Source organism: Ambystoma mexicanum, chromosome 5q, assembly GCF_040938575.1.
Source record: "Ambystoma mexicanum isolate Mex_15411 chromosome 5q, UKY_AmexF1_1, whole genome shotgun sequence".
Taxonomy (NCBI): domain Eukaryota; kingdom Metazoa; phylum Chordata; class Amphibia; order Caudata; family Ambystomatidae; genus Ambystoma; species Ambystoma mexicanum.
The window spans coordinates 592,712,830-592,739,732 of record NC_090933.1 but is presented as its reverse complement, the minus strand read 5'-3'; the positions used below and the strand labels follow the sequence as shown (position 1 = coordinate 592,739,732).

General features: G+C 46.9%; 1 protein-coding gene across 1 annotated transcript in view; it reads right to left on the bottom strand.

The window, feature by feature from the left end:
• TGS1 (trimethylguanosine synthase 1) overlaps window positions 1-26,903 on the bottom strand; it is a 1,067,587-nt gene that overhangs the window by 604,842 nt on the left and 435,842 nt on the right. Inside the window, exon 7 of the mRNA XM_069621061.1 lies at window positions 21,409-21,583. Coding sequence (XP_069477162.1) covers window positions 21,409-21,583 — 175 coding nt within the window. The remainder of the gene's footprint in view (window positions 1-21,408; window positions 21,584-26,903) is intronic.

Sequence of the window (26,903 nt, the reverse complement as noted above, 5' to 3'; positions counted from 1 at the left end):
CACGTTTATATGCAGACTCTGTATAATGCTTTTCCCTTATGTATTGCAGGGCTCTTGAGATGAAAGATGAAGTGAAGCGCCTGGAAGTTCGTAAGTATGGCAAGCGCTCTAACTGTCTCTTTCCTTGCAGTTTAGTTCGTGTTAAAGATACGCCGGAGTATTCGCAGGCGTTTTATTGCGACGAGCGTGATGGACGTAAGTAAATACCTGCTTAATGTCTTTTCTTTTGCCTTTCAGATGTTGGGTTGCAGGGCCGGAGTTCGCGGAATGCCAGTAAGTTGTTAACGATACTTTGTCTTCACAGGCGGCGATGCAGAACGAAGAAATCCGGAATTCACAGCGTGCCGGTAAGTATGGCAATGCTTTTGTTTTTGCAGGTGGAGATGCGGCGTGAAGAAACGGCCGCAGCCGATGGATCAGGTAAGTAAGCACTGCGTGTAAAGTTCGCGTTGCTAACCTGTTGTTTCTGTTCTTTGCAGGTGCTGATGATGTCTGGATACTGAAATGGTAAGTAGGATTCTTGCCGGTCCAGGATCGGAAGAAGAAAGGCCGGAGCAGACTCGGTGAGCGTTCTGCTGCAGATGCAGAATAACGCGAAGCACGCTTCATCTATCGGGTGTGGTTTAAATAGCCTTGGAGTGATGAGGCATCTTCTTCCACGGCCCCGCCTAGGTAAGAAAAGGAGTTCCAGTTTCCAGAAGAGTTCCAGTGCTGTATCCCGGGAGTGGAGCTGCCCCACCCAGGTAAGAAAGTAGTTCCTGTTCTCAGATGGCTTCTAAGTGGCTGGTAAGTAAGCAGCATGGTCTGCTGCAGGTAAGTCCACCCAAGCATCTTCACACCTATTATGAGCCCGGCGCTTCCAGTGCCGGGACCAATGGTTTTGATGAGCGTGGTGCCACCGGCGCCAGGACAAGGTCCAAAAGGTCCCAGTGGGGACCGGCTGGTGTCTAGGATTAGGGTTAGGGGCCTGCTTCCAAGGACGTTGGGCTGGTCCTGGCTCCTTGGAAGCAGTGATCATGACACAGACTTTTTCCTCTTCTAACCTGCTGCTGGGCTCTTCCCCTCCAGCCAGTTGGCGAGTCGAGTATGACGATCCCTCATTGTCCGTTGAGACATGTTCTTATAAAACGCACAGTCCTTCTCCACTTGCGATTTGTCGTCGTGAAGACAGTAGAGGCACCGAGAGTGATCATCCTCTTTAAAGACATTCTGTAGGCCGCATCCAGGGCAGCTCCTGAACAGCTTGGGTCCAACAGGCGTCACTCTTCCTTTGTCCTGGGACATGACCACACGGGGTAGTCCTCAAGATCTTCTGGAATCCTCAAAGAAGTGGAAACTCGACGAAAAAATACCCTTGAGAGGCACAGAAAGTTTGAAAATGGGTCCTTGTTCATCGGAATTTGAATCGGTGGAGCTTGAGGCTTGATTGACCGAAAATATTAGAGTAAACTCTTTGAAAAAACGCAAAGCGCAGTAAAAGCTTGAGAACTAAAGCACGAGGACTCCCAACACTTGAACGTGCGGTAAAAATCTGAAGATGGCTGCCAGAGGAGGGGCTTAGGTAGAGGGCAGTCATTGGATGGGGGCAGTATGACCCAGAGACAGAAAGACAGTTCAGGAACAAAACTGAAACTGATTTTTTCTTTACTGAGGATTCCCAGCCTGACGATGGAGAATATCCATGAGCATGTGAATCCATGCCAGACCCCATGCTGGAGAACTTTATTAATTAAAGATGCCCAATCCTCAAAGTAGCGATGTGGCAAACCTGGGGCATTATGCATGACCACAAAGTGACTATTGTGGTCCTTTCCCCTCAACCACTTGAGGAGGTGGAGTCTCTACCCCCAAGTCCCAGGGGAAGGTACTACACTCGCTATAAGAAAAGGAGCTCCCAATTTCTTGGTGTGGGTGAGCAAAACGAGGGTTGGGCTGCCATCTCAGTAGTCTGGACTCTGTGTATTTTAATGACATCCTTAATTGGTTTGGACTAGTCCCTGGTCCCCGTTGGTTGAATGTTCCCAGAGTTCCTGGCCACACTACATTGGTTGGAGTTCCCACCAATCGCAGCAATGCTGACCAAGTCATTCTCGGCCAGAAGGGGTGGACAATCAGATCTTTTCACCCTTGGCTTTGTGGCAGTTGTCCAACCCGAGAAATAGCCACTCATACCATCCAACTTTGTCCCCATCAGTTTGACAAGGGATGTTAGTTCATCTACGCTTGCTTTTAAACTTTTTATCTCCAAAGTCAAATCAGCCAGGGATGTCCCCACTGGTTGGCTATCGCTAATCTTTTTCAGCAGTCTGCTACCTGACTTTGGGTTAGTTAGTCTTAAGACCCAAAGGTTCTCACGTTCTGATGTGATTTGCAATGCCCATTAACTTCTTCTGTTTCCTAGGGGGGCCTCCATCGGGGGGTGACTTATTTCCCCCTAGTCAACACTCTGACATACCCGTCATCATCTTCCCCCTCTACAAAAACCAATTTGGGTCCAGATTCCAATAAGGTTAATGGCAAAAAGCTATTGTGTGGAGGGATGGATGGGGAAATCCCCACCTTCACGGGTTCGACAAGGTTCAGGTAGAGGGGACACGGTCAATGCAGGAGTATTCCCTCTTCTGTTCCCCGGTGGACATTCAATGACACACGGCAGAGCAGAGCTATCTGCATTTGCATCGACAGCTGAAGTAGATAATCTTTCCCTCCCACCTTCTCCGGTCTTTTTACAATCAAAAATTGTCCAGGGATTCCTTCATTCTGTAGCAGAAGAGCCTTGTTGAGTCCCTTTCGTTGTAGGAGACATTTGGCAGTGTGAACAAAATCTATTCCTGCCGTCTCGATGGAAATATCCTTGATTTACAGGAGGGCACGATTCCATCTTGGAAGGGAATTTGGCCACAGGGATAGCATTGCTCTCCAAATTGCACCATTTGCTGATTTCAGAGATTAAAACATTGACCTGCCTAATAGGTTGTTATAAACTTTCTTTTTGGTGCTCTCCCTGGAAGGAGAGATGTCGGCAGGTGCTTTCTTCTTAGGCATTGCCTCAGAGGAACCAGCGATGGCCACTAAAAGAAATGTTCAGATACTCCAAAGCACGACTGACCAAAGATAATAGAGAAAGTGCACCAGAGACACTGCACTGGTTAGGAACCAGGAACGTCCAACTAATTCAGACAAGCACCCAAATTTGAAAAGGCAACTTCAAATCAGAGACATCAGGAAGCATTTAAGGCGGCACTGCACAAATGCTTGGAAGCAAAAGTCCTCAGTGGGGTCCTGGCGGCCAGGAAAAAGCTGTGTAGGAGTCTTTCAGTTGCCCGATCTGCACGCATTTCAGCAGTTACGCCTTAAACGCTCCCTGACATCCCGGATTTGAAGTTGCCTTTTCCACTACCTGGCATCAGCCACTTCCAGGGTAAATGAAGAGAATAGTTTCTTAACTGTAACTCCATTTCTCCAGCATTGGTATCTTATATGGATTCCCATGCTTAGAATATTCCCGGTCAGACTGGGAACCCTCTGTACATTTATAAAGCCGTTTTCCATAGGAAAAATTGACACTTTTACGTCCTATCTACGTTGTTTTGGGCTGCTTACGCATGCCCCAATAGGACGTAGTGGTATAAATGCCCCGCCCCCGCAGCTCCCTTCAGATTTGAACCACTGCAAAGTAGAATGGGGTATATATATATTTTGCATTCAGGGGAGGCCGGCGGGCGCAAGTGAATCCATGAAAGATACCAATGCTGGAGAAATGGAGTTACAGGTAAGAAACTATTCCCTTCTCCAGCATTGGGTCTTTCATGGATTCACATGCTTAGAATAGATTGTATAGCAGTAATCCTGATTTGGCGGTGTGAATGCAAACCAATACCATCCTAAGCACACATTTAGTCTTTTTTTTTTTTTTTGCAGGTTGGTTTAAAAAAATAACAACAACCACCACCATATACATTAAGAGATATATATATATATATAGATAGATAGATTAAGGCCATTCCCCTGAATAGGGCTTACCTCACTGAAACAGATGACATAGGACTGCTCGTCCCATTTGTACATCGTCTGCATGCTGCCGTTCGAGGCAATAATGGCGGGTAAATGTATGTGGCACCACCAGGATGCCGCTTGACAAATGTCTCCCAGCGGAATTCTGGCCCACACCGCCGCCAAAGACGAAGTTGATCTCGTGGAATGAGCTCTCGGACGTCCTTCTAGCGGTTTCCCCGCCTTGGAGTGACAAAAGGCAATCGTCGACGAGACCCATCGAGCTAGTCCTTGTTTTGAAATTGCCTTTCCTTTCGTCGACGGACCATAAGCCACAAACAGAATTGCTGAGTCTGATAAAGGTAAAACTTTAGAGCTCTTTTCACGTCCAAAGTATGGAGGGCTTTCTCCGCAACCGATGAAGGAATTGCGAAAAGGGCAGGTAGTACAATTGGTGAATGCTTATGAAAATTAATAGGAAGTTTCGGAATAAAATGAGGGTTGGTTGCCAGCACCACTTTGTTCTTAAAGATCCTCAAGTACGGATTATCTAAGACCAATGCTTGTATCTCCGAGAGTCGTCATGCTGAAGTGATAGCTACCAAAAAAGCCAACTTCCACGATAAGAACTTCATAGACGAGGAAGCCATAGGATCAAAGGGAGCTTTCATTAGCTCCGCCAACACTAAGTTAAGACTCCAGGTCGGAGGAAAGCGTTTAAATCGGTGGAAATGTACGAAATAAACCTTTCATGAAGTGCTTTATCAGCCTATCAATAAACAACGGTGACGACTGCCTTCTCCACGTGAACCTTGAAATGGTTGCCAGGTGTACTTTTATCAATGAAAAAGATAACCCACTCTCCGCTAAATGCAGCAAATATGGTAGAAGCTGTTCCGGAGTTATATTCAGGGGCTGCAACCCTGGCTGATTTTGACACCACACGCCGAATCTCCTCCACTTGCATGCATATGAAGTGTTTGGAGCTTGCGCGGTTTGCAGAATTTGACGGCAATCCGATGAAATATACAGGGTACCAAAATCCGAGACGTCAGGAGCCATGCTGTCAGGTTGAGACTGTCCGGGTCGTGGTGCCAAACTGTTCCTTTGTCCCGGAACAGGAGGTTCGGGACTTTCTGAAATGTTACCAGCCGCGCTATCAAAAGCTGTAGCAGGTCGGAGAACCACGCCTGTCTCGGCCAATAAGGAGCCACCAAGATCACTCGACATCGGTATCTGTGACTCCACTGCAGGGTCCGCCGTATGAGTGGAAACGGGGGAAAAGCGTACAGAAACTTGTCCGTCCACGGGAAGGAGAACGCTTCCCCCAGCGAATCGATCTGCGGCCATCTGCTGGCGTACTGTTCGCATTTCTTGTTCTTCCTTGTTGCAAAGAGATCCAGAGAAGGCTGCCCCCACTTTCTGAAGATCTTTGACAGCTGAAGATCGTCCAGTTCCCATTCGTGTATCTGTTCCATTTCCCAGCTGAGGGAATCGCTTGCACGTTCTTTACTCCTGGAAGATGGTGGGCTAAGATGGTTATATTTTGTTGCAGAGCCCATTGCCATACCTCCTGAGCCTCGGTGGAAAGAGTTCTGGAGCGAGTACCTCCTTGTTTTCTTAAGTAAAACATTGTTGTCGTATTGTCTGTCAATATTCTCACCACTGACCCTTTTATGTGCAGTAGAAAAGCTTTCAGGGCCCAATGCACTGCCCTCAACTCTAGCACATTCATATGAAGGAGCGACTCCTCCGACGACCACCGGCCTGGCGTTTGGAGAGCACCCAGATGTGCCCCCCATCCAGTCAGCGACGCGTCCATCACTATGGTCATGCGAAACTCCGGCTCTTGCAGGGGAACCCCTCTGGACAGGTTTTCAAAGACTTGCCACCATCGAAGTGCCCGCAAGAGCTTGTCGTCGACGGTCAGTTTGTCCGACAAAAGTCCCTGGCTCTGGATCCATCGGTCTGCCAGGAATTCTTGAATTGGCCTCATGTAAAGGCAGCAGTTGTTCACCAAAGGGATGCACGAGGCCATGGCGCCTAGTATCGACATATATTTTCTTACTGACACTTTGGTATTGACTCGCCATTGCCTTGCCAGCTGATTGAGTTTGTGGATCCTCTCCAAGGATGGTCTCACCAATCCTGACTGAGTTTCGCACTGTGCACCCAAGAACACCAAGCTTCTTGACGGGGTCAATGAGGACTTTTCGAAGTTTACCGCAAATCCTAGTTGTCGCAGAAGCTGCATGGTAGCTTCTAGACTTGCCAGAGTTGACATAGGGGACAATCCCATCACTAACCAGTCGTCCAGGTACGGGTAAACATGATGTCTCTGTTTTCTCAACCATGCTGCAACCGGGGCTAGGCATTTCGTGAACGTCCTGGGAGGCGATTTTAGTCCAAAAGGGAGCACGGTGAACTGGTCGTGGGTCCGCCCGACTACAAACCTTAGGAATTTTGTGTTGTCGACGCATAGGAATGTGAAAGTACGCGTCTTGGAGATCCAACAACGCCAGAAAATCCTCTTGTTGAATCGACCGGATCACTTCCTGAAGTGTGAGCATTTTGAATTTTAGATTTTTTAACGTTTTGTTGAGGTCCCGACGGTCGAGAAGAACAAGTTAATTTCTTACCTTGTAACGTTCTTTCGATGGGATGTTCCTCCGACGTATTCCTTATCTATGATATTTATATCTCCAGCTTGCTGGCCTCGGACCATTTTTTTCAGTGGAGGGCGCTGTGCGTCGACGTCCGTCCGGTAGGTGCTCCTCGACGGCCACCGTATCGACGCCGACGTCATCATGCCTATAAATGGCCACGGGCAGCGTCCGTTGCTCAGTTCCATTTTGCAGAGTAAAGTAGTTATTGTATGAATGGTTACTACCCTTGAAGGAGCGTAAGCTGCAACCACAAGGGAAATGTTACTGCGGGGATGGATGTGAGGGCGATAAGGAATACGTCGGAGGAACATCCCATCGAAAGAACGTTACAAGGTAAGAAGTAACTTGTTCTTCGAAGGGATTGTGTCCTCCGACGTATTCCTTATCTATGATAGACTCCCATAGCAGTGGTATGTGATTGGAGGCGGGAGTAAGAGATGCCATATTACCCTTTAAGAACGAACAGAGTGTAACACAGCTTTGCCAAATCTAGTCTCTTGACTAGAGGAGGAATCCAGGCTATAACATTTGGTAAAGGTATGTGCGGACGACCATGTGGCAGCCGCACATATGTCTCTAATTGGTACCCCTCTTTGAAGAGCTGAGGATGCTGCGATACCCCTGGTCGAATGAGCCCTTAGATTTTGAGGGGGCTCTTTCCCTGCCAGTTTGTAGCATTCCAGAATGGCTAAAATAATCCATCTGGAGATGGTTTGTTTGGTTATTGGTAATCCTAACTTATGTCCTGCGTAACCTACAAAGAGTTGGTCTGCTTGTCTAATTTTAGCAAGTCTACTAATATAAAAACTCAAGGCTCGCTTAGGGTCCAGCCTGTGTAGTCTCTCTTCCTCTTTCCCCGGATGGGGAGGAGGATAGAAAGAAGGAAAAGTAATCTCCTGAGTAATGTGAAATTCCGAAACTACCTTTGTGAAGAAGTTAGGCTTCACCTGTAGAACTACTTTGTCCTTGTGAAACGTTGTATGAGGAGGTTTAAAAGACAGGGCATGTATCTCGCTAACCCTTCTAGCAGATGTTAATGTTACCAATAAAACAGTTTTGAGGGTGAGAAACTTCAATGAACAAGAGTGGAGTGGTTCAAAGGGAGCACCCTTTAGGAAGTTTAAAACTAGATTTAAGTCCCATAAGGGAACTTGGAATGGTCTTGGAGGGTAAACATTAGTTAGACCTTTCAGGTATTGTATTACCAATGGAATTTTGAAATACGGTGGCTTCTCCGCAGTGCGCTTAAAAATCGATAGCGCTGCGAGATAGCCCTTAATAGTGCCAATTTGAAGGCCCGAATTTGCCAAATAAAGTAAGAAGGATAACACCGCAGGTGTACCACATGAAAGGGGTTCGATATTCTTTTCTCTGCACCAGCTGCAAAATTTATTCCAACGGCAGCAGTATAGAGTCTTAGTTGCTGGTCTTCTGGTCGAAAGCAACACCTCCATGACGTCATCTGGAAGGTCCAAATCCTTGTACCTCAACCTTTCAGATACCAAGTGTGAAGGTGGAGGGTCTTGATGGCTGGATGGAGAACCTGACCTCCCTTCTGCGAGAGAAGATCCTCTCTGTACGGTAGACGAATTGGAGGACAGATGGACATGTCCAGAAGGTCCGGGTACCACGTTCTACTGGCCCAATCCGGGGCAATTAGGATCACGGTCTTCCGAAACCTTCTCAACCTCCTGATTATTTGAGGAATGACAGGGACCGGAGGAAACGCGTACAGAAGTGGAAACTCCCAGGCCACTACGAACGCGTCTCCTAGAGCTCCTCTCGGGGGAAATTCCCTTGAGCAAAATCTGTCGCACTTCCTGTTGATACTGGTGGCGAACAGATCCACTTGAGGGGTTCCCCAAAGGGCGAAGATCTCTTGAAGGACTTCCTGAGCTATCTCCCATTCGTGGGAGACTGTGTTCTGCCTGCTCAGAGCGTCCGCTGTCAAGTTCTTCTCTCTGGCTAGGTGAATTGCCGATAGAGAGATTCCTTCCTGAATTGCCCAAAACCAGAGCTGCATCGCCTCTCTGCACAGTGGCAGTGACCCTACGCCTCCTCTTTTGTTGAGGTAGTGCATGGCCACTGTATTGTCCGTCATTATCAGGACGTTTCTCCCCCGTACAGACGGCAGAAAAGCCTTCAGCGCCAGTCTGATGGCTCTCAGCTCCAACAGGTTGATGTGTAGTCTGGACTCCGATGGAGACCAACGACCGCTGATGGTCAAGTCGTTAACATGGGCTCCCCACCCCGTGAGTGAGGCGTCTGTGACTACTGTTATCACCGGCCATGGTTGCCAAAACAATTCTCCTTTCAAGATGTTCTCTGGAGAGGCCCACCATAGAAGGTCGTGGGCTACCTTGTCCGGAATCCGGAGGAGATCTGTCATCCTCCCTGAGAATTGTGACCACTGAGTCCTCAGCGCCCACTGATGGGATCTCATTCTCAGGCGAGCCTCTGGCACAAGGGATATGCAGGATGCCATGAGGCCTAGCAACCTCAAAAAGTCGTAGGCTGGGAGACGTTGGGCATTTTGAAACCTGGTGACCATCTGCAGAATATCTTGAGCCCTCACCTCTGGTGGCGAGGCTTTTCCCAGGGACGTGTCCAGGACTGCTCCAATGAACTGGAGTCTCTGTGATGGTATCATCTGTGACTTCTTTAAATTGAGGGAGAAGCCCAGCCTGTGAAGGGAGTGGCAGATATAATCTAGTTGGATACGAGCTTGTTCCGAAGAAACTGCTCTGATCAACCAATCGTCCAGGTAGGGGTAGACGTGAATCCCTTCCCTCCTTAGACTTGCAGCCACAACCGACATTAGCTTGGTGAAGACCCTCGGGCGGAGGTCAGCCCAAATGGCAGAACTCGAAATTGATAATGAGAGTTGCCAATTGCGAACCTCAGGTACTTCCTGTGCTTGGGATGGATTGGCACATGGAAATAAGCATCCTGAAGGTCCAGAGATACCAACCAGTCCTGAAGCTGGAGGGCCTGAAGGATCTGAGAGAGAGTTACCATCTTGAACTTGTCCTTCCTGAGGAACTTGTTCAATTCTCGAAAGTCCAGGATGGGTCTCAGTCCTCCGTCTTTCTTTGGTATGAGAAAGTACGGGGAGTACCAGCCCTTGTTCCTGTCCGCTACAGGTACCGGTTCTATGGCACCTTTCTCTAGCAGGTCTACAACTTCCTGCAAGAGGAGCGGATCCCGCACTTTCAGAGAACTGTTCCCCGGTGGATGTCTCTGAGGGATGCGTAGAAAAGGCAGGCAGTAACCTTGGGCAACTGTCTCCAATGCCCAAGCATCTGACGTAATAGCCTGCCATTCCGTCAGATGGTGAGTTAACCTGCCCTCTACAGGTGTCTTGTGATGGGAGACCTCAGAGTGGTTTGGGAGCGGCTGATGCAGTTGCCGAAGGTAAAGCGGCTCCTGCGGCTTTCTTTCCTTTCCCCCGTCCACCACGGGTAAATTTTCCTTGGCCTCTTTGAGCCGGCCGTCCTCTGCCTCTTCCAAATGAGGAATAATAGCGAAAGGACCTTCCTCTCCAAGAGGATCCTGAGGGACGAAAATGAGTTTGTCGGATTGCAGCTCCTAGTGATTTGGCTGGTGCTTTAGATGTTTGTAGTTTTTCCAAACTGTCATCCGCCTTTTTACCAAATAGTGAAGAGCCGTCAAAGGGCATATTTAAAAGTCTGGCGTGTACGTCAGAAGCAAAGCCTGACTTTCTCAACCACGCATGCCTGCGGATTGTGGTACTTGCCGCCATGGCCCTGCTGATACTGTCAGCAGAATCAATGCCAGTTGGAAGGGACTCACACATTGCATCTTTACCATCTCTGATGATATTTAAAAATGCGTCCCTTTCTTCTCCTTCCGGTGTGCCGCCGATGAAGCACACTCCCAAAGAGTGTGGCTGAACTTAGCGAGCATACAAGTTGCATTAATAGATTTTAAAGCCATGCTATAAGCTGAGAAGACTTTCTCAGCCATGGCATCATATTTTTTATCATCCCTATCCTGAGGAACAGTGGGGTAAGCAGAAGTACTGCCTGATGAAGCTGCAGCCTGGACCACAAGACTCTCTGGAGTAGGGTGCTTAGATAGGTATTCAGGGTCAGCAGCAGATACCCTATATTTCGCTGACAACTTCTTGTTAACCGCAGGGACAACTTCAGGAGTTTCCCAGTTAGTTAAAATCTTTCTTTGTAAAGCAGAATGAAAGAGAACCACAGGATCCTCCTGTGGACCTTTATCCAGAATATCTGTGAGGTCATCCTGTTGAAAAACAGGTGAAGGCGCAGACCAACCCATGAACTCCATAATTCTTGACATTAGGGTTCTATAAGGGGTATCAGCATGTTCCCCCGGGTCTGGTTTGACAAATTCCACTTCTGGGGAAGTGTCTAGGCCACTTGCTTCCTGTAATGCATCCTGAAGGTCTTTCAACCTTCTTTCCTCAGAGGCAAAAGTCTCTGGTTCAGGTAATGTGATCCTCTGCAGCCCAAAAGGCCTTTCTTGGTCAGAATCTTCCCTTTCTTCAAAAATTGAAGTAAAGGGGGGATGCTCTGGTCTGTGAAATGGTATAAAACCCATCTCTAAGGCAGAGGGAGCCATCATCAGTGGCCTTGAAAAGGTCGATGTCGTCGACGCCGATGTAAAAATCCTTGAAGCGCCGACAAAGGCGTCGAGAAAACTGGAAAAGGCCTCGAAGAACTCGAGAGGATCGGAATCCTGCTCAAGGATGTCGACGACGTTCTCGACATCGTGTCGGATGCTCTCGGTGTAACCGCTGGCTGTGGAGTAGCCGTGGGTTTTTCTTTTATCGGCGTCGACGTCGACTCGATCGACGGATGCGTCGAAGAACCCTTCGATAACGGCGTCGATGGCGCCGATCTATGCTTCGAAGGGGCTTTCGACGATGGCGTTGAAGATGCTTTACTTCCCGATGGCTCATGGCGCTTTCGGGTCGACTCTTTCGCCGGGTGCTTCGACTCGCGGCGTTTCGATTTTTTTGGGCTTTTCACCCGGGGTATCACCCTCAGCTGACTTCGAGGGGGACGAGGCCGCTTTCTCGAAGAAGCTTAGCATCTTTTTTCTGAATTCCTCCCACTCAGCTTGAAAGCTGTGTTTTGTGGGGCAATTTACTCTTTCAGGGGAACTAGAAGACGACGATGAAGGGGATCTTCTTCGTCTTTTTTTCGAGTGTCTAGACCTCGACGAGTGGTGGGAGCCACTTCCAGACCTAGACCGAGAATGCTTTAGACGGTGAGGAGACGAATGTCTCGACTCTACCGCTGAAACTTTCGAGGAAGTTAAAATTGACTTACCTCTCTCGAGCTTCCCCTTACGCTCCTTCAAGGCTTTCGTCGTCATGGATAGGCATTCCTCACAATCCAAACACTGGTGTTCGATTCCCAGACACCAGAAACAGATCCTCTGAGGATCTGTCAATGACATTTTCTTCCCACAGTCTCGGCATTTTTTGAAACCGGACCGAGGAGTCGTCGGGTCGGAGGAGGAAGCCATCGAGTACGAGTCGGTTTTCTCGAGAAATGTGAATATATATCGACTGACAAACTGAGCAACGGTATTCCGAGGCACACGAAGCGCAGAAAAACGGAACTGAACAACGGACGCTGCGCGTGGCCATTTATAGGCATGATGACGTCGGCGTCGATACGGTGGCCGTCGAGGAGCACCTACCCGACGGACGTCGACGCACAGCGCCCTCTACTGAAAAAAAAATTCCGAGGCCAGCAAGCTGGAGATACAAATATCATATATAAGGAATACGTCGGAGGACACAATCCCTTCGAATGGGACGCCATTTTCCGTTGGGCTTCTTCACCACGAAGTATCGGGAATACACTCCTTGACCCCTCTGCGACACAGGTCCCAATTCTATAGCCCTTTTTGTAGCATAAGTACTACCTCTTGTCTTAAAACGTTCAGGTGGGGTTGAGTCGAAAACACTGGTGGAATGTGCGACGGCTTGCTTTTGAATTGTAAGGAATGACCAAACTTTACAGTGTCCAAAACCCACCGGTCCGAGGTTATCTTCTCCCATTCGTCGACACAGTGAGGCACCCTGCTTCCCAGGACGTTCTGAAACCCGTCATTGCTGGTCTTTTGATTGTTTGTCTTTCGACGACGAGGAGCAACCTCCCCTCTTCCTAGAGACTTGATAGCCCCCGACGTCTTTTTGCGGTCTGAGAAGCCCGCCTGTAGCCCTGCGAAGAGTACGACGGTCTATTGAAGGCACGGTCCCTTGATGACGGGAACCGTGAGTTTCCTGACGCTCCTCTAAAGGGGCAGAATGAACAAACATTTCTACCACTCTGGAGGGCTCCCAGAGAGCGTGCTGTGTCAGAGTCCTCCTTCATGCCTTTCAAGACCTCGTCCACCTTTTCACCAGAAAGAAGGTCTCCCTCAAAAGGCATATCTAACACCTTATATTGCTTATATTGCACTTCAGGTCGAAAGTTGGTGCACTTCAGCCATGCTTGCCTCCTCAGAACCACTCTGTTAACCTGCTTAAAACCTGATTTTGCCAGGTTCACAGCGATATTTATAGTGATTAGAGGCCCCTTCCCCCCTCTTGGACGAGTAACATCACCGCCTTTCTGTGTTCGTCCGTCTGGGAGATGTTCTAGCATGGGTGCCAAACGATGCCACATCTCTCTATCATACCTGGCCATAATAGCTAGAGAATTGGCCGCCTTCACTGCTGTTGCACCCACCGACAACACCTTCTTGCCAAAGGCATCTTGCCTCCTGGCTTCGTTCTCCGGAGGAGTCGTGCATTTGTGCTGAGACCTTGCTTTTCTTGCCGCAGCCGCTGATACCACCGACTCTGGGGTTGGTTGAGAGGACAAACATTTGGGGGTGGACTCGGGAGCCTTAAATTTCTTCTCCAGTCTACCTTTTAATGCCGGCTCCGAGAACGGATGACACATCGTTTGAAGTCCTTCTTGTCACACATGATCTAATATGGGGACTGAAAACACTGAATTCCTCCTTTTATGCATATGATCGAACAGAAAACAGTCTTTTATCTCCTCCTCCTCCTGGGCTAGTCCAAATTCGGTACAAGCCTTACTCATCATAGCGTGGAAAGACCCGATGTCATCCGGGGGTGACGGCTGGGCTCCTTGGAGCTTCCATTTCCGCATCCGACTTCCAGGTAGGGTCTCTAGAGGGGGATAAAGATATATCCAATATGGATTCTCTCTCTGACTCAGAATCCAGCAGCTCTCCTTCCTCCGGGCGTGCACCTGGAAGGCCTTCACGGGACTGCACCGGCGTCGACGCCATCGGAGTTGGTCGATGGGAAGGACCTGGCTCGTCAACGCCTGGTCTCGCCGGAGCTGTCACTTCTCATCCAATTTCTTCAACAAATTCTGTAATGTAGATAGAACTTCCAGAGACAAAACAGTTTGCAGGTTAAGCAACGGGGTTGTAACCGGGAAACTTGTCCCGTTCAAAAGAGTCAGCTGTTACGCTCACCTGAATCCATGGGGACACCACCCAGCATTTGGGACTCCGGTATCCTTCTCTGCGGTTCCCAGGTGTGACCAGCGGGAGGGTTCGGCCTGGAATATAGGTGGGCAATGTTCAAGACTGGGCATCTGGGGTAAACAGTCCCCCATCACCCTGTATACCCGCGGCCCCACTGGACCTCTCCTCACATTGTTTTTAATGCAGGTGTGTTCTCCGTCCTGCCTTCTTAGCAGGGGCGCGTTGTGCTTGATGGGCGTTTGCGATCATGTTACTTCACTGATGCCGGCCCGCTTTGAGTCTTTCAGGTAGGTCTTATTGCTGTGCTATATTATTGTCCTTGCATGCCTTTTCGGTTTAACTAATGTCTTTTTCTCTTCCTTAGGTGCACGGAAGTCCAATATGTGGCATAGACTGAATTGGTCTCGCCGGTAAGTAATGGCGTTTTTAGAGCGTCTTGATGCGGTGACTAGGCGCTAAGCGCAGCGATATGATGCCTTGCCTCTTGCTAACCCTGCTGTATTGTCTTCCCACAGGTCGCGGTGATCACCCGGTGCCTGGAATTCCTGAGGCGATGCTGGTCGAGGAGTGACTTGCGAGGTAAGCTTTCGGCACCGTTCATTAAATTGTGAAAATGTCTAATGACTTGTTCTTCCTTTTTTGCAGATCCGTCGGTTCGGGAGGAGCGCTGGTTCCAGGATGCTGATCTCAAGAGCCGTGGACAGCTAACAATGAAATTACAGGTAAGCTGCTGCTGCTAACAATGTCCTTTTTCTCCTTTACAGATGCTGTTCTTCCGAGGTTTGCGGGTGCAGCTGAACACGGTGAGCGTCACGTTGCAGAATTGCAAAGTAACGCGAAGCAGGTTATCCCAGTCGGGTGTGGTTTAAATAGCTTCAAGAAAGTAGTCCAGGTAAAATAGTTCCTATGGTACCACACCCAAAAACACTATACCGCATAGCTTGGTTCCAAGGAGCCAAGCTATGTGGATGTCTCCATGTTGATTGACACTGAAATAAAGTAGTTCACAATACAAGTCTTTTATCAAGAATGAGCCTCAAGAAGGCCTAGGCCAAGGATGCCTGGTTTTGGTGCAGACCCTTCCTGGCCCATGGGCTTGCCAGGGGGTCTTCTGGATGGGGTTCGCGACATCAGCCTGCTTGCAACCTGCTCACGCTCGTCATCCACAGAGGATATGGACAAGGCCGCCTCCTGCTGCAACAAGGTTTCTGGGAAAATTGGGTCGTATACCTCTGGTCGCCAGGCCTCCTGTGGAGTCTCCGTCGACGAGGTTAAAATTTTGCACTGTTGTCGCTGTCTCCGTCACCTGCGGCGGAACACCTGAAGAGACGATCTGCGTCACTGGCAGTGAGGGCGTTGACGATCGCCCTCCTGTCGACGACGCTGGTAGCTGCGCAGATCCCTGAGGTGTTCCTGCCTTTTTTGAACTTCATCTGTGTTTTGCAGACTCTAGACTCGAGGATGATCTATGATGATCACCTGAGGAGGATTTTGACTGATCTTTCCTCTCCTTCTCAGGCAAAGAGGACGAGGTTTTCGCTTTCAGCGAAGATTCTCTTGTGGAATGTTTTTCCGAAGAGCCTTTCTCCAACGGACAAGCCTTCTTCACCGGAGGTTCAGCCGATGCTGAACGGCGGGGAGCCCCTAAAGATTTAGTTGTCGAGGCCAAGCTATGCGTGGAGCCTACCTCCGAAGGGGGGTATGCACCCGCTCCGTCGTTCAACCAAGCCACCAATCGCCGACTCCGGTCTTTGAGAGTCTTCTGGGAGAAGCCCTAACATATGTCACAATTGTCTGCCGAATGGTGAGAGTGGAGACAATATATACAGTCCATATGGCCATCTCCTTCATACACTTTCTTTAACCCGCATGTAATACACAGGCGAAAAAGAGCTTTCCCAGACATTAGGAAAACAACGAAAACAACCTAGCAAAAATAGAGAACGCGAGGTGATCCCACTACTTTGGAAGACGGTTGAAATCTGAAGGGAGCCACGGGGGCGGAGCATTTATACCGCTACGTCCTATTGGGGCATGCGTAAGCAGCCCAAAACGACGTAGATAGGACGCAAAAGTGTCAAAAAATTTTCCTATGGAAAATGGCTTTATAAATGTACCGAGGGTTCCCAGCCTGACGACGGGGAATATTCTAAGCATGTGAATCCATGAAAGATCCAATGCTGGAGAAATATATACAACTGTACACGTGATTGCTGCCACAAATAGTTTCCCAAGACACCTTCACTAATTTCTAGTCCATTTCTATACGTCTCTTGACAACAACGCCCCTCTGTGTCCTGAGGAAATTTCGGAGCACCATACAAATTGTGTCACTCAGAGAATTTGTTGCAAAATTGTATCCGAACCAGAAACACACATTATGTGTCGACAGTAGAAATGTGCTGCTAATGTTTTACAGTACATATAACCACATTGTATCTGTTACCAAGTACACTATGTATTGAGTTGCATGGTTCATGTATAGTGGATGATAATGATCTTCACTTGCTCCTCTGTGATTTTACTATGTGTTTTTTTATTTAGAATACATTTTGTTTTACCTGTATTTTTTCATCTTGAAAGTGTGATCCTCTACGGCTAGTTAAAATAGTTTCTAGCCTTCTGCTAGTTTTTCCAGCACTACCTGTGTGTTAAAAGGGAGGGGTAGCCGTTGACTCAGCCTTCTGTTCTTTTCGTATTCTCCCTCTTGAGTCAGCCCCCCGCCCCAAAAAAAAAAAAATTAATTTAAAAAAAGAGGGTCCCCACCCTATATCTACTACCTGCGTCATGGGGCTTCCAGGGCCAGGGGTCTTCCACTGTGCTTCTGCGGGCTCTTCAGGCTGCGGTCTGATGTCGGGTGGCGACTTCACCGACAACTTTCCTCCGCTTGCCTTCCCTCTGGCTGGTTGCTGCGGCCCGCTCCTGTGGTCCTGCACGGAAAATCATGTGACCAACTCCTTGCGTCCCTCTGTACTCTCCTTCCTCGGATGTGCCAAACTTCTGCATCTAATGAGATCTGGACTCCCAGCCTATCCCGGCTGGGCTTGACAAATTATTTAGTCCATTGTCAGTTTTTATACAATGTAGAAAGGTCTAATTCGACCCATTGTTTAAGTCCTTTTTCCCTCTCTCGGACTGATGCCCTCATGTCTCTTCGGGGCCACCTCGTACCAGTACTTCTATAATTAGTGATCTTCATGGTTCCCATGTTCTTCTTCGTCACAGTACTTGTGGTCAACTGAGGTCTTCTGAATTATAATAGTGCATTGGTCTACTGTCTAAGAAGAGGTCACCAGAGGAATGAGGAGCTAGAGTATATGTGTTGGTGCAATGGTGTTCACTGGGCCCTAACCCAGGTGGTCCCCGGGAAGGGAGTTCCTCCCAATTAGGTCCTCCTGCACTGTACCACCCATAGGGGAATATTGGTTAGCAGCTGCACCTCCCTAGCCTCATGGGAAAGGACTCCACTCCTGGGGAGAAGTGACGACCCCTAGTGACTCGCCACACTACACATTCATAATACAGTAGGTGCATAGACACACAACACCCTAATTTAAAGATAATCATGTTTCACTCGGCTAACATCCAGAACTACACTCGTGTGTGCATACTTGTACACAATTCTCCAAGACCGCTGTGACATGAAATCCATACACTAACCTAACGCTCATCCACCAACTTCCTTTGAAGTAATAATGGTAAAACAATAGTTTTCTAAATGTCCTAAAAGTTCATGTTACAAGCACAAAGCTAAATCTTTAAATTCTACCTATGGTTTGTAAGGTCTTCACAATAGTCCTCATTAATGAAATCAGCTTCATCGGCAAATCTCAAAATGTAACTTTGACCTCGTCATATACATTAGGCACCAACAGCAATATATCAACATTTCAACCCAAATGGTCACAATCCCCATATCCAGTCTCATCTTCCATTTTTTCATGTCAACATGTGGCACCAGTTACTCTCCAATATGCCACACCATTACACACCATTACATTCTGAAAACTAATCACTAATTCTGACTTTTCTCCTCTGTTGCCGGAGTCTTACTTGTTAAATTCTCTGTGATTAAGCATGCATGCTGCATTGCCAATGTGACGTGCACATGGGTCATTTACTGTAACTTCTACGCCCCCTCTATAACAAAAGAAACATGCATTACGTTCTCCATTCGCAGGGCCCAGTGCAGCTTGCTGCTCAAGACTTTTATCCAAATCTCTATGGAAACCCACGCAACAGATCGAGAACATTTACAGGTCCCTCTCTTCATAAGTGCCACAACACTATGGCCTTGGCGTGATCCTCTCATCAATTGTACCTCACATCACACTCAACCACCATGTAAGCAGCAGCTTCACATCCAAAATATCATTTAGGCATGAGCAGCCATAGCCTTCTGACACTCACACATGCACATTCTATCATTCCATCATCCCTCCGATTTCATACATACCAAAATTGCTTCCATACAGTAAAGCATAACAACAACATAGGTCTCCTGACCTCTGCAGGCAGCCTTGGGGAGTTGGAATGAGTGCCTCTGGTGCTGGTGTGCTGAGCTTGGTGTTCCTCCCATCCCACTTGAAGCCTCTACTGAGGATGGAAAGACCCTTCAAAGATGGCAGTTATGAGTCAGGGGTCACACGACCAGCCAGTAAGGGATCGAAATTAAGATTTGGTGAGCAGGAGTAAAAGTAACTTCTGGGTATCAGGTATCAAACATTTCGCAGGAGCTACATCTTGGGAACCAGGTACTAGCACACCAAAAACCTTAGCTGTGCATGTGATGCAAACTGTACATTTCTGTTCATTGTACATGATCCATTATACTTTAAAATATCCCTTAGACATGTCATTTATACTCCTTTTAAGCATTACAAAACATACAGAGCTAATATCACAAAGGCATCTATGGTGCAAGCTGGCCTGGTGAGTCAACAAATTACTCCTGGTAGCTGTTGGTATCAAGATAATCAGGCTCTGCTAGGCTAAAAGCAATTTCGAACCCTCCAGTAGATTGACCCTGGTTGGTTAGTATAGGCCCCCTGACATCTGCAGACAGTCTTAAGGATCTGAAATAAGTGCCTCTGCTGGTAGTTTGCTGAGTGCTGTATCCCTGTCAGCCCACTTGAAGCCCCTTATGAGGATGGACACATCCTTCAAAAATGGCTATTTTGTGGTCAGATGTCACGTGATCAGCCAATAGATCAACCCTGGTTGGGTCCTCTATGTCCCCTAAACACTGCAGGCAGATGGAATGAGTGCCATGGGTGGTGGTGTGCTGAGCTCTGGGTTCCTCTGAGCCCACTTGAAGTAGCTTCGTTCTGAGGATGCAGGCACATTTTCCCACTTCTGATGACAAGCACTCGGGAATTTGGAAATGTTGAAACTCCAAACAATTTTGTATGGATTTCTGTAGCCGCTCACCTACATGTATCCTTTTTTCTACTTTGTCCTTCTTCAGTCCTCTTTTGCACCTTGAAACAGTTCATGTACCGCAAATGTGCACATTTACTTACAAATCCCCAATAAAGCAAATTAATACCTCAAAGCGGTTTAATACGAAAGATGTAGACGAGAATAAAAATGTCCTCTGATAACTTCATTCTTTCAGTCTGTGTTGGCACACGCATTTTCATCCATCAAGTAAAAACAAATACAACTGCAGCTTGTGAGAAATCAAAGGGTGTGGACCAGTGCCGGAGATCACCTGGGTGACGGGTCTTTGAGGAATGGGGGTGAGACAGCCGATGGTGAGACGTGGTATTCCCCCGTTTTGTTCATCTACCCCATCCAATTTTGTACCCAACCCCCACCCCCTTTTTACACAAAGACTGGTAAGAGGGTGAATGAGAGTAATCAGACTAACTCTCTTTCATCTTACTGAACATGTCCTGTTAATCAGGTCAGGCAAAGTCAGGCCCTTTACACTAAGTGCATACACCGGATACCAGTTAGCTCTCCTCACACGAATAAAAGGAACACCTAAAATCACACACTGAGCAGGGTGGAACACTAGTACGAGCAAAACGACCGGGACGAAGGCACACCCACTCGAGTGGAGCAACAGACCATGGGACAAGAGCAGATAGCTGAAATCCCCAAGGGTTCCCTACTTGAGGTTGTTGCCTCCGACAGACAGTGAAAGACACGTGGAAAAGGCCACATATCACAAGTGAAGATTGCACTGTGTTTCAAGGACGCCAGCGACCCTCCCAGTTGAACGGCAGAGTTGGGAAGGCGAGGCCAAGCCTGTGGTACTAACCTTGACTCGTGAATTGGAAATAGCAAAACAAGAAAGAAGCGCAAACAGCCGGTGAGTTGGCAAGCGACCTGAGAGACCAGTGTGTGTTAAGCGAATGAAGTAGCAAAATTATTTCACAAGTAAAGGCTGCACGTGTGTGGATGAGACGCGAAGAAAGGCAGACCTGTGAATGAACTTTGAAGTAAAAGGCAGCTGTGAGATCAGTGATACTAAGTAACAGAGTGGTCCGGCAAAGGGAAGTTTTGCATTCAAAAGTCTCTGTGAAAGGTACATTAAAGCTATAAAGCAAACAAACAGCAAAAGTGAGTTAAGCAAGAGTAAACCCGAACTTTTGAGTCAAAGTGGTCCTGCAGTGGTCTGTAAAGAGAGTCACAGACATACAAAAGTCTTCGACATCCGAAAGGGGTCTGAGTGCGATTGAGGGAGACAATAAGCTTGGGGAAGAGAGCCCCCCGGTAAGTTTGTGTTGAACTACTACGTGAGAGGACTCAGCCCGACAGAGGGGAATCTTTGCAAACTTTACGTTGGAATACAATTTTGAAAGTAAAGAAAGAGACTTTAACGGGGAAGCCCAGGCGGGCCTCAATCCACAGCTTGAAACTGCTTAGAGTGAAGGAGGTATTTTTCTGGACACTGATTTTTCCTTTGCATACATTTCCCCTTTTTGTACAAGAGATAGGACAGGTATTAGGTTTTGTTAGCATAGGCCATTTTGATTTGACTGACTCCACTATGACTGTTTTGTTTATCGTTTCATGGTTGAGACTACTCCCATGTTAGTTATAGGGCAACATAGGAGGTTCTCTAACCAACATTTTCCAATAAAGGTTTTACAAACTGTATCCATTGTGTCGGTGTCCTACTTGTGAAACCATGCCTTCCCTACAAGCTATAGCATGGACAGTTTTACCTCAGAGTTGCCAAAAGAACAAAGACATAGCAAAATAAAGTCAACTTCAAGAGTACCTTGTTTAACACTTTACTCTTTGCAGGTGGAGCCACTTCAGATTCCTCTGTGAAGAAGATGTGCTTGCTTTTGGTACTAACTTGTCTGAGCTTGTCTAGTAATTTTGATCTCGACTTCACATTCTTACTGAGGTAACGCACAGTCCGCCTACTGAAGTGAGAAATGCCTCCATACCTGCAATTAACAAAACATTAAGGTGCATTGGTCTATGAAAATGACAGCGTCTACATTTTAGAAAATAAAAACATGTTTACTCTAAGCAAAAGAGGACAATGAACATGATCCCATATGTAATTCAACATTTGTATTTGTATTTTTTTTTATTTATAGAGCACACCAAGCCCTGAGGCATCTGGACGCATTACTTGCATGAGAATAATTTACAAGTACAATAAATAACACGTGGTTACATGCAGTGAGCGTTAGAGTGGTAAATACATTGAGTTACAAGGGGTGAAAATGAAGTGAATGAGGTTACAGTATAGTTACATGAGATAGAATAAGACAGCAGAAGTTACAAAAATACATCCATTAATATGCAAAGGTGATATGAGTGCAGTTGCATGAGGTTACATAGGATGCAATGTGCAAGAATCCATTTTTAGTTCAGTACAGCATGTATGAGAAGACGGTCATCAGGGCGACAGGTTGTTGCGTGGAGAGCCAGGTTTTGGTGTTTTTTCTGAGTGTGGGAAAGGATGGTTTTGACCTAAGCGTTAGCGGTAATGAGTTCCATAACTTAGCTGCTAATACCGGAAAACTGCTACTTCCTGCCTTCTATAGATTGAATCATGGGATCTTAAGACAGTGTGACTGTGCCGCTCTGGTAGGGCGCTCTGAGATATTCCGAGATATGTTTTTAGTAAGGTAACAGGTTGCTTTATTAGTGAGACACTTGTGTGTCAAGGATATGGTTTTGAGGGCAATCTTTTGTGTGACCGATCGCCAGTTCAGATTTCCTCTTGATGAGGAGATGTGTCCTGACTTGGCAATGTTTAGTGCCGATCTGATGGCATTGTTTTGAATTACCTTAATCTTTTTCAGGTTTTGTTGGTTAGTTCCTAGGTAAAGCAAATTGCAGTAATCGAGCTTCAATAAGACTAGTGCTCTGACTAGGGTTATGAGGTTGGCAGTGGTGAGTTCACTTGCAGGTGTATGTAGGCTCTTGAGGGCTTGAGGGAGCCATAGCATTAGTTTGTCTAGCGAGTAGAGTAGAGTCAATGTAGATACCTAAGGTTTTTACAACCTTTGAGACATTGATGTTGCTGCTTGGATGGTGAACCCAGGATGAGATGCTCCGTCTTGTCATCATTTAGACAAAGACCATGCTTGGCCATTCATGCTTGGATGTACTATAAATGTTGTTCAGAGCTTTAGAGTCAGTAGCATAGTCACTCGTAAGAGGGATGAGTATTTGGGTGTCATCTGCATAATTAGCGTAGGTGACACCCAAATAGTCACGATCATCCAACAGAGGTTTTTGTGAAAACATTATAAAGCATATGGGGGAGACATGATCCTTGGGGGACTCCGAAAGTGACTGGTGCTGGTTGTGCGGAAGCCGAGGGTGCGAAGACCCTCATTGTTCTGTTGTTAAGAAATGACTATACAGTAACCCTCTGCTATATGTTACAGAAATAGTGCAAGTCACTGAGGAGTTCTGTGACAAAACATGAGGAACAAGGCCAAAGGCAGGGTTTTTCTGTAAAGTCATGGCTTTATGAAGGGATTTCACACAACCTTTTGGCGTTCCGTTGAGAGTATTGTATTCCTTATGACACAACACTTTCATCCCCATAAAGAATTGGTTTCTTGGGTGGACTGATGAGAGATCTTGCTGTTGACCTGTAGAATCTGTAGTTAGAAAAGCACACTGAAGTGTAACGTGATAGAGTTCAATGTTAAAATCATTTAATAAAAAAGCCTACAAAAGCTGGAGACCAAACAACTGAGAAGCTATTTAAAAGCGTGCTCGTTTGCCTTTTTAATTTGCCTTTTGTTTTCAATACAAAATGTTTAAACACGTGACATTCATCTTGACGGAAATCGTACAACAAACAATACTGCATAAATAGAAGTCTTATCATAGCTATATCTTGAAGGCAAAGGTTGCTTTGGATAGTCAACATAATAAGCTTGGACGGCTGCTACTTTTAAAATTACAGACTTATAGCCAGAGCAAAAGAGTTCAAGGTACTGTTTTATCCAATCCATGCTAGGCGTGTGCCAATTGATTTCCATGTTAACACCATTAATACAGCCCACACCTCTACTACTGTATTGCAAAGGAAGCTGTGATATGGTGTACCATTTGTGACGAATCGGAGGATGTTGTCGCTTCTCCCTTAAAGGGAGACCTTCCCCATGAGGCCAGGGAAGTGCGTCCACAGTACAATAATCCCTCTGGGGGTGGTGCACCAAGGAATATCACATGGGTGAAGGACCCTTTTATGGGATTAGGGATGACCATCTTTCGAGAATGAGGCTGCCCCCACATCAGTACCCTAAAAACCCTACCCAATATTACCTCCTACCCTCCCCTCCTTGTGATATGGAGCACATCTATTATTGTCAACCTGGTCAATCTATACTTGACAGGCTCCAAACCTTACATTATACAGATCACTATCAGGAAGCAGAAGGAGTGCTTTAGCTGTTGAGATAATGTGATTGGTCCAAAGAGACTCCCTTTCCCAACATAGGAGTTTAAACCAGGAACGGCTGACTTGATGGAGGAGATCTATCCTCTGAGGAGGAAACTGGCAAAGTAAGCAACAGTAAGAACATCGAGAGCGAGCTGGAGGGAAGCAGAGAAACGCGAGCAAGGTCCCAGCACCGCTCACGTTCTGACCGTCCAATACCTCTGGGCTCCCTGAGCACCGGCGAATCACCCAGCAGAAAGGATGTGCCCCCGGAAAGAATCAGATGCGAAAGAGGACGGTGCCGAACACGAGGAAGCCCTGAATGTGACCGGAGCCTTCAGGGAAGCTGCAGCTGCTACGGAAATGCCACTACCTTCCAGACGGAAGCCAGGTACGCCAGTGACCAATGTAGCTCGCGCAGGAGGTCCAGGAGGAGCGAGAGGGCGGAGGACAGAATAAGAGGGTCTGGAACCCAGGAAACCAGGTGCAAGTCCGGGACACACATCCATGTGAGTTAACTGAAACAAAGCCAAACCAAATATTGCGAGTCTGGGACCTGCATCCAAAAAGAGACGGTCCATGTTAGAGCTGTTTGGCAGAGGAATAGACCAAGCAACAGTGAATGTTATGAGTCTAGGACTCACAGTATCCTTAAGATGGCGAAGACTTGGCAGGAGAGTTTACTGAGGCAAGTGTAATGTTACGAGGCTGGGACCAATACCCAAACAAGAAGTTCCATTAAAGCCTAACTGCTAGGCAGGAGAGTGAACCAAGCAGTTATAATGTGGGCCAGGGACCCACACACCCAGGAGAAAAGACAGTACACAAGTCCTGCACTTGCCAAAAAAGTGTCTGCCAAGTTGCTAGGATGCATTAGAAAGCATATAGAAGACATTGTGGTGAATTATCTATTGACATTCGTTTAAGCAACTATAGGCCAGAGGTCCCCCAAAATGGAGAGGAGCATATTGAACAAGGAATCTAGGGGAAAGGTTCGTAACCCTAACCTTGGAAATGTATAGTTTTTAACATTTGTTTATTTCTGCCATTTTTTCCACCCAAGAGACTGGGAAATTTCTGTTGGATTATATTTACAAAGAAGGACTGCAAAAAGCAACTCTAAGGGGAAAAAATTACAACCCTGACTTTGGAATCCTGCAGTTTGAGAACATTTCTTTATTTGTCATCCATTTTTACCCAAGAGTCTTGGAACCTTTCTGTTTATTGATCCTTGGACAGTTAGATAACGTTATTAGTGTTAGGGACAGAAGTAGGCTTTTTGAGACACAAAAGGGATGGACTTCATAATTGGGACATTCTGACAGCTTCATTTATTTTCTTAGAGGCAGGGAAACCCCTCTTAGCTTTAGGGACAGGGGCATTGTTCCAACCCCTTTTCACATAATAAATGTTTCTGCCCAAAAACATACCACCATTATGTCCGAGCCTTACTTCTGCACCGGCACACATGCTAATAAATGTATAAGTCTGAATGATGTAGGTTTATGGCCACAATTATGTACATACAAACGGTTCACACAACTCTTACTATGCTCATCTAGCCTGGTATTCAGGGGAAGAGGAGGGGCTCCTGTTGAAAGAGCACAAGCATACGTTAGACAAGTGTGAAAATGCACGAAGGCTGAAGCCTGAGCAAAGAATGCCACACTATTACAAGTGGCTTACGTTAGGATCCACGATGTCGTTGAGGCCACTGGAAGAGAGCTGTGCATGGGAGGCCGGCGAGGCTACACCATGACTCGATACCACAGAGTTTGATGTGCTCCAATACCAAGAGGAATTTCGACGACATGACAAACCAGAAATGGGGGGATATTTGAATCCTTCAGAGTGTAGACTGGCATAATTTAAGTGGGAAAAATCAGGCTGGGAACCCGTCTGTGCCTTTTGGATGCTCTGTGGCTGTTGCAGGACATAGTGATGTTTCTCAGGGTAGATAAGACGCCGAAGTTGTGCTACTGAGGGCAGTGGGGATACCTAATTTCTGACCAATTTCTGCTACTCTCAGGGGTATGCATTTGCTGAACAGAGAACTGTAGGTTGGCCACATTGGTAGATGGTGTCCTCATTTACTGCCCTCCACAAACCAAGTATTACTTTGTTACTAATTGTACAGATTTCCCATGGATGCAATAAAGTCTCTGAAACACTTAAATAATTGGAATACGCTAAAACAATCATTGGCATGCTTCCAGAATTTCATGGACCACAAAGGTCACACACAGCCTGACAGAGGGGAACCTATGTGAACTGTGTGCTGTAAGGTTTGTGCCCGGCAGAGGGGGGACCTTTGTGAACTTTCAGTTGGAATACAATTTTGAGTCAAGAACGAGACTTTAACGTGGAAGGCCAGGCGGGCCTCGATCCACAGTTTGGAACTGCTTAGCGTGTTAGAAACCGAACCAGAGTGTGTTATCCTGCCTAAAAGGACAGCCTTACTCAGTGATGTTTCTCCTTTTTACACATTTTGTACAGAAGATAGGGCAGGCATTAGGTTTTTGTAAGCATAGGCCATTTTGATTTGACAGACTCCACTAGGACTGTTTTGTTTATCGTTTGATGGCCGAGACTAGTCCCATCTTAGTTATAGGGCAGAATAGGAGTTTCTCCGACCCCAACATTTTCAATAAAGGTTTTACAAATTGTATCCATTGTGTCAGTGTCATAATTGTGATACCATACCGTCCCTACAAGACAAATGAGAATGTGGCAGCCAATGTGGAAAAACAATTTTAGATTTGAAACATTACAGTTCTACTTTAGCCACAACATAATTTCAAATTCAAAAGTAATATATTCCCTGAAGCAATGCCAACGTTTAAAAATACCAC